Source organism: Mustela nivalis, assembly GCF_964662115.1.
Source record: "Mustela nivalis genome assembly, chromosome: 3".
Classification (NCBI taxonomy): Eukaryota; Metazoa; Chordata; class Mammalia; order Carnivora; family Mustelidae; genus Mustela; species Mustela nivalis.
Window position 1 is genome coordinate 84,224,345 of NC_139022.1, and position 10,768 is coordinate 84,235,112.

The window sequence follows — 10,768 nt, forward strand, 5'->3', positions numbered from 1 at the left end:
GAAGCAGGGGAGGGACTTTCTTTTTTAATACTAATATTATGCAGGTGCCTCTTGAGTTTGCACTGGGAAACCATAAACATCTGTTTGTCTCTTCTGTTTCATCTGTTTGTCTGCTTCTTACATGTTATTTATTCTGGTTTAAGCCTTAGAAATGTCACCTCAGGTAAACACTCAAACATTTAAAGGCTACTAACCTTTACATTTAAGATTTTTGTATTTCTTGAGTTGAATCTACCACCTATCAATTTTCATTTGTTCCCCTCGAAACCCTTTACTAAAATAACATTTTTCCTTTGAACAGGTTATTTTTCCAAGATTATATACATATGTATATTTTTTAAAGATTTTATTTATTTATTTGACAGAAAGGGACAGAACACAAGCAGGAGGAGAGGCAGAGGGATAGGGAGAAGCAAGTTCTCCATTGAGTAGGGAGTTGGCTGCAGGTCTCGAACCCAGAACCCTGGGATCCTGACCTGAGCCAAAGGCAGTTGCTGAACAGACTGAGCCACCCAGGTACCCCATGTAAGATTATATATTAAGTAGTGGGAACGAGTGGGTCTCCCATACTTAAAACACCTAATACAGCTATTTCCCTTCCTTTGGACAAAAAACATGCCCCCAAAGAATCCATTTTTTATCAATGAATATTTTCTAAAAGAGGAGTAGCCAAAACAAAAATCCTAATTTTTTAAACTGGTTTTAATGGGGCTGACATCTGAAAAAATTTAAATTTTATTGTTCTCACTGTGAAAATTAAGGAGTCTACTGAAGGTTTTAATAAGCACTATCCCATCAGCTCAACTCAAACCATCTCCAGTTAACTAACACACACACATACACACACACACACACACACACACACACCCCACTGCAATCAAAGAAAAACAGTGCACCAATACTTGTGCGGCAATCTCCCAATTAATGATGAAAACTCCTTAGAGCCAAGGTGTTGTTCTCCCAATAGACTGCTATTTTTAAAATACTTCTCTTTGAAAACAAGAGCATGATTAATTCCATCATCCTTACTCAAATTACTTATGACATAGAAACGACACACTATGAGCAATTATTAAAAACATTTTATTATGTATAATTTGTACATGCTGCAATTTGTGTCATTTGGGGTCATCTTCCAGGTTGTGATGTCATCTACCAAGATAAACTAAACCTAATTTTCTTCCTGCTACACCACATACAAAAATACAATTTTCAAAGCGAAGTTCCCCTTCTTTACCAGAAGATACAAGATATGTAGGAGTGTGTCAGATGAATAAGAAAAGAATACTCTGCACATGTATCAACACCATACAAGGCATTATCCTTCACACAGTAATGTCTATTGTGTTCTTTTATTTGGGAACAGCAGGAAAAGAGCCCCTTAACCCTCGGAGGGAAATGCAAACTTTGTTGCTAAAGGCAAACTCCAGGGATGAGAGTGTGGTCCTCGCAGGGGAAGTTGGGGTGGTGGGGATTTAGGGAGGTAGGAGGACACCTCACAAGCACTTCAAAAGGAAAGAATTGCAGGTGGTTCCTCTGGGACAGTCGCACAGCTTCCCAATCCTCGCTCCTTTTCGCACGGCGCACCGCTCCCCAGCGTGGCACTGAAAACAACACAATGTGTGGTCTTTCCACATAAGCAAACCCAGCTCCCAATAGGCACATGTCCCCATCAACACAACGTCTGCCTCTTGGGAGAGATCGATGGAACCTGTCACCATCACCAGAGCTCTAAGTATGGTCAGACCTGAAACACAGAGAGCCTTAAAATTTCAGTGAGACAACATTAAAGAAAAAAAAAATTAATTATTGAACCCCTTCTACTTCATTCTACCTTTTATTTGGGGGGGGGGAGTTACATTTTCTAGCTCCTTTAGCTGTTTATCAAAAAGAAAAATAATCAATCAGACATTTTTCTAAGAAATAAACAAATAGAACTGTATTTTCTCACAGCCTCTACTCCCTGTTTTCAGCCTTCTCATCCCAAGAAGAATGTGTGTGTGTGTGTGTGTGTGTGTGTGTGTGTGTGTAGCATGCACAAGTGTAATTCCCCAAGGAAAGTGACAAGTGGGGAATCAAGAATTTTAACCTTAAAACATAGATCAGAAAAACTGGCAGTGCCTCAGACAGCAAGAAGAAAATTGGGAGAAGAAGAACTGAGTAGATTTAAGGGCTTTTCCAATTCAGAGAATTTTTCATGAGATTTTAAAAAGCTCATCTTCAAGAAACACTCCTTTTCATACAAACCCAAGAGCTGGTTCCTGGCACCAGCTGTTGGATCTTCTGAAATGGCCATTCTACTCTTTGCCCTTAGAAACCAAGGGGCATGGTTTGGCGGTGGAAAACAAAAGGGAGACCACAGATTTCTATAAAACCAATACCTGATTTAGCCAAGTCCTAGGGAAGAAGGTCAATGTATAAGACTCAAGGTGATATATTTTCTCTTGTTAAAACATAAGGAGGGGATGACCCCAAAGTCTTACCATGGGGACTTGGCCATACTTCTTCTCATAGATCGGAATACTTTTAGTCTTGAGCTTCTTCAGGACTTCCTGTAGCGCTTCGATCTGCAACACACCGCCCCGGAGCCGAAGTTGCTGCCTTGGCTGCGAGCCCAGACCAGCGGCTCATTCCCAGCACTAGCTACAAGAGCCCTGGAACCAAAAACACTACGCCCCGGGATTTCAGGGACAGAAAGGGACGTTTGAGGGGTATTAACGTAGCAAGCACTGTCTCACATACTGACTGCAAGTCCCTTAGTCACTGAGGCTCCTGTTGCTCTGAGGGCCCGGGACAAGGGATTCACTCTACAAACTGGCTGAAGCAGTGCGCGCCAGATGGTTTCCGATGGAAGCTGGGCTTTATGTTCATCTCTCTGCACCCCGATTCTGGCAATGGGGGTGGGGAAGGAGGGAAAGAAGACGGACGAGTACAAAGGAAGCGATCGGGCAGCGGCCAAGGGGGGTCCGGGAGTTACCCACCAGCTCCTTCTCGTGAGAGGCATCCTCCACAGCAGAGTAGATGTCCAGGGCTCGGGGCTGGAGCTCAGCTTCCTCCTGGGCACGGGCACCGAGCAGAGGTAGCAGCAAAAACAGGGCGGCACCCAAGAGGGTCAGCGGACGAAGACGGGGGCTCTCCATGGTGCTGAAAGTCGGAGCTGCGGTGGCACCCCACGCTCCCGCCTTTTATAGAGAGCCAGAGCCCAAGTACAGGCAAGAGGGAGGGGGCGATGAAGGAAGTGGGTGTGGAGGAGGGTCCAGGTCAACCGTCTGTAGGCAGTGCTCCACCACCGCTTGACATCAGTGCCCACTGGACACCAGGCGTCCGCGAACGAAGCTCTGCGCACAGAGCTAGAGTGCAGAAAACAGGTACCCTGCTCCCCAAGTGCTGTCAGCCCCTCGGCAAGAGACGCTCCCCTAGGGGCCTGAGCTGAAACGGAGGGGCGACAGCTGAGGGATGGAGGAGGAGGAGGGGGCAAGGAAATGGAAAATGCCTTCGAGCCAAGGCACCGGCAATAGAGTCACTCCCCATCCCCTAGCAGCAGCAGCAGCCGCAGCAACAGCAGCAACAGAAGCACCAGAAGCAACAGCAGCAAAGCAATCCACCTCACCAGCCTTGCCTTGCCTCTCACCCCAGCCCCGTATGTGGCAGCAAGTAGGAGGTGTTGCCTCCTGGCAGGTTTGTCTGCTGAGCATTTTACTAGGCACATGTGGGCTAGGGGAGGCAAACATAGTAAACATAACAAAGAGAAACCATGGCCTTCCCCAGGATGTGTTCTTCATGGAATCTATGTGGTAATGAGAAAAGAAGGAAAACAGACTAATTCCAATTCAGGGGTAATGTAGGGAGCACAGAGAGACGCATTCTGATTCCAGTCCTGGCTCCACCACTGTGTGCCTCTGGGCAAAATAAATAACCTATTTGAGTGTCTCTGTCTCTCTACCTCTCTCTCTTTCTCTCTCTCTCTCTCTTTTATTTATTTTATTTTTTAAAGATTTTATTTATTTATTTGACAGAGATCGCAAGTAGGCAGAGAGGCAGGCAGAGAGAGGGTGGGGGAAGCAGGCTCCCTGCTGAGCAGAGAGCCCAATGAGGGACTCAATCCCAGGACCCTGAGATCATGACCTGAGCCAAAGGCAGAGACTTATACCACTGAGCCACCCAGGTCCCCCTAAAATTGGTATTTAAAAAATGCACCTCACAAGTTCTCACAAGAGGGGAAGGAAATTTGATATGTAAAACTTCTAGCTCGGAGCACAATAAGCACTAAGCCTCCCTGCCTCTCCTTGGTGAATTGTGATACTGCCCAGGTACGTGGCTGCGTGCATTATCTCAACTGTTCCTTAGAGCAAATTTGCTATCCCTGGATGCTCTGTTACCTACCACCCACTCCTGATATCCAAGAAACCTGTCTAGAAAGATAGCAAAGGGAGTGAAAAATCCAAGTCCTTGATTATGGAAAAATCTCTAGAGATCAGAAGGCACAGACGAGCCAAGTCCTCACTGACTTGGGAAGACAAGTTTTTTTTTTTTAAAAAGTGAGGGTCCTTAACAGCTTGAATACAAACCAAAGTTCCTGTAGGAGAAGTGTTGTTTCCCTACTTAGACATAGAGGCTTGTCTTAATTGCCTGCCCACCTGGCTTCTTTCACCATACCTTCTTTGTTTCAACCCCTTCGAACCCCCATTCACTTTTCTCCATCCCCATTACTACCACCCCAGTTCTGGACAGTTGCCCCAACCTACATCTTGCCTACTTCCAGTTCCATCACATCTTCTCTTGCCTTCCTCTAATCCATAATTCGTGACCAGGTAGAGTGTTTTTAAACCCTTAAAATACACTGATGGTTTCCCATCTTACTAAGTACTGAATCTAAATTCCTCAACCTGACTTACAAAGTACTACATTACCTGCACCTCTTTCCACTTTCATGTCCTACCATTCTGCCTCAGGCCCTCCACTCTAATCTCAGGGGCCTTCTTCTTGGTCCTCTAACAGGTCAAGCTCATTCCCACTTTGAGGTTGCCCTTACCTTACCTAGAAAAGTGAACCTACATTTCTAAATAGTTGACTGCTCCTTATCATTTAAATGTCAATTTAAATGTCCTTGACCACCCAATCTAAAGTATCTACCAATTTATTATCCCACAGATTTACTCCTTGGCAGGTGATACAAGTCACTGGAATAGTTAATATATAATATGTGTTTTCTTATTTCATTTGTCAAGTATTTAATTGTTACTCAAATGCACACTGGAAAGCAGTTCAAGAAGTAATTACCTGATGAGGAATATGTTAATATTATGCATATTAACAGCATCACAATATTTCTTCCTTAAGGTCAGTCTAACTTGAAAATTAATCCAATACTCCCTCAGGTCTGCCTTTTACACATTCCTTTAGATTCCATACAGTAAAACTTTAGTGGCTGCACATTTTACTATTTAAACCTTACAAAGACATATTGGCACTCATTGTAAAAATGATCTCCAGCAATAAAAACATTCTAAAATTTGGAAGGAATATAGCCCTAATGAGGTTTTGTCCATTCTTCTGCAGAGATGGAATTATTCCCAATGCAATAATTTCTCTCATATTGTGTTCTATCCAGACACAAGCAATAACCTTTCTTTTGTGCTATTTCTATTGAAAAATACTCAAGGGGTGCCTGGGTGGCTCAGTGGGTTAAGCCGCTGCCTTCGGCTCAGGTCATGATCTCAGGGTCCTGGGATCAAGCCCCACATCAGGGCCTCTCTGCTCAGCAGGGAGCCTGCTTCCCTCTCTCTTTCTCTCTCTGCCTGCTTCTCTGTCTACTTGTGATCTCTCTCCGTCAAATAAATAAATAAAATCTTTAAAAAAAAAAAAGAAAAAGAAAAATACTCAAAAATTCTAATTCTACTGATGTTAGGTTGGTGCTCATCTTCATGTAAGGATACTACATTTAGTTGATGGGTTTGGAAAACGACCCCAATCCTGTGAAGCAAGCCAGAGGTATCTTGGTCATTTAGATATCACCATGCTTTTTTCATCTCTGAACAGAATTATTTAATAAACTGTCTTTAGGAAGCATGTGATATGGTAAGATGTAGGCAGTTTTCTTCCTGAGACAATTTATATAAGTTAAAACAAGGCAGAGCACAAAAGTATGAGATGTCCTACAGTTCATACATCATGCACTGTTAGGAGAATTTCTGTATTTTTGCTAATTTATAATGACTCTGTCAGGGAGAAAAAAAAACAAAAACAAAAACAAAAAACCTTTGATGCCCCCAAGCAAGAAAAGTTTGTAATTGGATCTAGTTACTATTTCTCATCTCAGATATAGAAAAAGGAAGCAGACCATCTCACAAAATAGAATCAGTGACCAGCTTGTATCCACGGAGATATACTGCAGACAAACTCTCTTAACCACTCCTCCTAAGATGAAGTAGGCTACTAGTACTTTTCTCTCCCTCCTTCTTCAAATTTTGAGTCATTTCTTTTCCTGTATGGCCTAAAATAACACTTGGTCTTTTGGGTTGTCTTATTGCTCAAATATCAACCTACTTTGTTATCCATTAAACCCCTTTCCATCCTTCTGCCAACCAAGTATTGTCTAACAGCAAAACTTTCTCCGTTTGGTCCAGGAGAACAAAAGCAAAAATGAACAACTGGGACTGCATCAAAATTAAAAGCTTCTACATAGGAAAGGAAACAATCAACAAAACTAAAAGACAACCAATGGAATGTGAGAAGATATTTGCAAATTACATATCTGATAATGGATTAGGATCCAAAATATAAAAAGAAATAATACAACTCAACACCCAAAAAACAAAAAACCCAACTTAAAAATGAGAAGACATGAACCGATATTTCTCCAAAGAAGAAGTATAGATAGCCAACATATACATGAAAAGATGTTTATCATCACTCATCATTAGGGAAGTATAGATCAAAACCACAATGAGATATCACCTCATACCTATCAGAATAGCTAAAATAAAAAATAGAGGAAAAAACAAGTGTGAGCAAAGATGTGGAGAAAAAGAAACACTCTTGCACAGTTGTTATGAGTGCAAACTGGTACAGCCACTATGCGAAACAGTATGGAGGCTCCTCAAAAAGTTAAAAATACTTTCCTTTTACTGATGTGGCTACAGCCATAAGCATGCTCAAGTTTAAAGGCTTGCCTCCAGTGTCCTCCACTGTGGCAAAAAAAAACAAGGCCTGATTGGACCTCAATGAAATTACCAATGTCAATTCCCATAAGTAGATCTGGAAACTGATCAAGGATGGGCTGATCATCCAGAAGCCTGTAACTATCCATTCCCAGACTCAAGGGCTGGAGAAACATTTTGGTCTGGCGGAAGACAGGCATATGGGCATCAGTAAGAGAAAAGGTACTGCCAAGGCTCAAATGTCTGAGAAGGTGACCTGGATAAGGAGGATGAGAATTCTGTGCGCCTGCTCAGGGTAACCTGTTCAAAAACAAGTGTATTTTCATCAAACACATCCATGAGCTGAGGCAGAAAAGGCACACAAGAAGCTTCTGGATAACTAGGCTATACAAAGTGGCCTCAGCAATTACACAGATCAGTTATTCAATAAAACAAACCTTTATCTGCCTCAGAAAGAAAGAAAGAAAGAAAGAAAGAAAGAAAGAAAGAAAGAAAGAAAGAAAGAAAGAAAAATAGAATTACCACATGATCTAGTAATTTCACGACTGGGTATTTACACAAAGAATACAAGAACACTAATCAAAAAGATATATGTACAGGTGCCTGGGTGGCTCAATTGGTTGAGCATCTGCCTTTGGCTCAGGTCATGATCTCAGGGTCCTGGGATCAAGCCCCACATCGGGCTCTCTGCTCCATGGGGAGCCTGCTTCCCCTTCGCTGTCTCTGCCTGCCTCTCTGCCTACTTGTGATCTCTCTTTGTGTGTCAAATAAATAAATAAAATCTTTCCCAAAAAATGTATGTACCCGTGTTTGTTGCCGCATTATTTACAATTGCTGAAAAATGGAAACAGCTCAAGTGTCTATCCGCAGATGAATGGATAAAGAAGAAGTGATACACACATACAGTAGAATATCACTCAGCCATGAACAAAGAATGAAATCTTGCCATTTGTAACAACATGGATGGATCTAAAGAGTATAATGTTAAATGAAGTAGGTCAATCAGAGAAAGACAAATACCTTATGATTTTACTTATATGTGGAATTTAAGAAACAAAACAAACAAGCAAAAGAAAAAAAAAGGGATAAAACATAAAATAGACTCTTAACTACAGAGAACAAACTGATAGTTACCAGAGGGAAGGTGTGTGGGTGGGGTGCCTAAAAGGGGTGAAGGGGGTTGAAAATATGCTTATGACGGTAAGCACTGAGTAACACATGGAAGTGTTGAATCACTCCATTATACACGGCAACTAATATAATGCTGTATGTTAACTATACTGGAATTAAATTTTTCTGATTTAATTAAATTAAAATTTAATTTTTCTCCCTTTATTTTTTTTTTAATATTTTATTTATTCACAAGTAGGCAGAGAGGCAGGAGGGTGGGGGAAGCAGGCTCCCCACTGAGCAGAGAGCCCAATGCGGGGCTCGATCCCAGGACCCTGAGATCATGACCCAAGCCGAAGGTAGAGGCTTTAACCCACTGAGCCACCCAGGTGCCCCTGCTCCCTTTATTCTAACCAAACATCTTTATCACTAATTGGAAGAATATAATGTGCAAATAAAGGACACTTGGAGTTGATGCTCAACTGGGATGTGCTGGAGATATAGGAAAGACTACATGCTTTACAGACAGCTCATGAAGGAACAAAGCAGAGAAATTAGACAAAACTTTCCATTAATTTTTTAAAGATTTCAATTTTAAAACTTTTGATTTCAGGGTGCCTGGTTGGGTCAGTCAATTAAGCACGTGACTCTTGATCTCAGCCCAAGTCTTAATCTCGGGATCAGGGGTTTAAGCCCCATGTTGGACTCCATGCAGTAATGGAGCCAACTTAGAAAAAAAAAAAAAACCTTTCAATTTCAAAGCTTTCGATTTTTAAAAAGTCTCAATATTCAATATGTTCATAGCACTGCTAAGTATTATGAGGACTGTGGAGATAAATAAGACACAGTTCTTGCCCTTGATATTTGGGTCTTATCATAGCTATAAAAATTCATAATATAATATCTCAGTGAGGTCAGGGTTCTAATAGAGATAGGGAAGCCCCAAGAAGTCAGAGATTAATTCCCACTAGAGAGAAAAAACATCATGAAAAATAGTGTATGAACTACAGTGTCTTAGAGGGAAGGTAGAATTTCAACAATAACAAACATCCCGCTCTGGAGTCTTGGGGGCAGAGAGGCAATATATGCAAAGACTCAGAAGCAAGGACATCTAGGGAAACTGAGTTGCCTGGGATGCTGGGGGTTAGGGTACATAGATAATGTAAAAGCTGGGTAAACAAGACCGAAAAGGAACAGTAGAGCAGAAAAGGGAAATTCAGAGCAGCAATAGATCATTCCAATGAACAGGAAGTAGAAACACAGGTGAATCCAAAGAATTCCATTTTCAAAACACTAACACTAAAAGCAAACTTTTTTACCTAAAAGGTCTGCCTAATAAAAGTAGCCCATGTCAGATATAGGGAGGTATCAGTAATGAAAAGATACTTGCCCCAGGACAAAGAAATCTTTCTCTGGCTTCTTTTGCACAGCACACCCGGAATGCAGCAGAAGGAACGGCACACCTAGCCCACACTTTCTATGCCACAGGTATCCCGTCGTCTCCTCTAACTTTTCTGGATCCAGAGCACCTAAACTTGTGGGAAGTGTACATCAGTACTAAAGTAGCTGACTAGGATGCCTTAAGAGATGAACTATGTGACTTAACAGAGAGCAATGTGAATCCTTCAATGGCTGCTCGTTGGCTATAATTTCAAGTCGACTTCTCCAGCATGGTGTCAAAGTTTCTCATAGTTTGATCTTGGCCCGTATTTCCAATCTCCTTTTCCTCCTCTCCCAACCAGTCCTAGCAGATTATCTTCTATTTTATTTGATGGATATAGAATAATTACTTCTTACTTCTGTACTGAATGAGAGGAATAGAGTGGGTTATGCTACCATAACAAACAACTCCAAAATCTTGGTGACCTGAGAAAAAACAGATGTACTTCTCACTCACCTTACATGTGTATCAGGGTTAATGAAGTACTGCATTCATCATGGCCACTCAGGGACCAAGAATGACAGAATATCACCAGGTCTGATATTGCTGGTTGTGTTCCAGAGAGGGAGGTGCCAAAAGAGCTCTAGAAAGTCTTGAACAAGCTATTAAAAGCTTTGGCCCAGAAGTGATATTTCACTGGTTTCCAACTCATTTGCCTGAAGAACTAGTAAAGTGGCTCAACCCAAGTAAAAGGGAGTGTAGTGTTACCGTGAGAGGAACGCACTGACGACCATGTGCATTCTGAACGTTCATACCTCTGCCTTTGTCCATGCCCTTCTCTATGCCTGCAACATCCTTCCCATGCCTTGAACATCTAAAAAGCTCATGTTTCAGGGCACCTGGGTGACTCAGTGGGTTAAAGCCTCTGCCTTCGGCTCGGTTCATGATCCCAGGGTCCTGGGATCAAGCCCCGCATTGGGCTCTCTGCTTGGCGGGGAGCCTGCTTCCCCCTCTATCTGTCTCTGCTTGCCTCTCTGCCTACTTGTAATCTCTGTCAAATAAATAAATAAAATCTTTTAAAAATAAAATAAAAAGTTCATGTTTCAAGACCTATCTT

At 42.0% G+C, this 10,768-nt stretch overlaps 1 protein-coding gene across 1 annotated transcript; it reads right to left on the minus strand.

Moving 5' to 3' along the window:
* Window positions 1-1,064: 1,064 nt before the first annotated feature.
* On the minus strand, window positions 1,065-3,671 carry CARTPT (CART prepropeptide). The gene is made up of 3 exons (XM_082724275.1): window positions 2,982-3,671; window positions 2,484-2,567; window positions 1,065-1,604 (listed from the first exon to the last, which is right to left on the minus strand). The coding sequence occupies exons 1-3, from the start codon at window positions 3,138-3,140 to the stop codon at window positions 1,497-1,499; spliced, it is 351 nt and encodes a 116-aa protein (XP_082580401.1). The 5' UTR covers window positions 3,141-3,671; the 3' UTR covers window positions 1,065-1,496.
* Window positions 3,672-10,768: the final 7,097 nt, after the last annotated feature.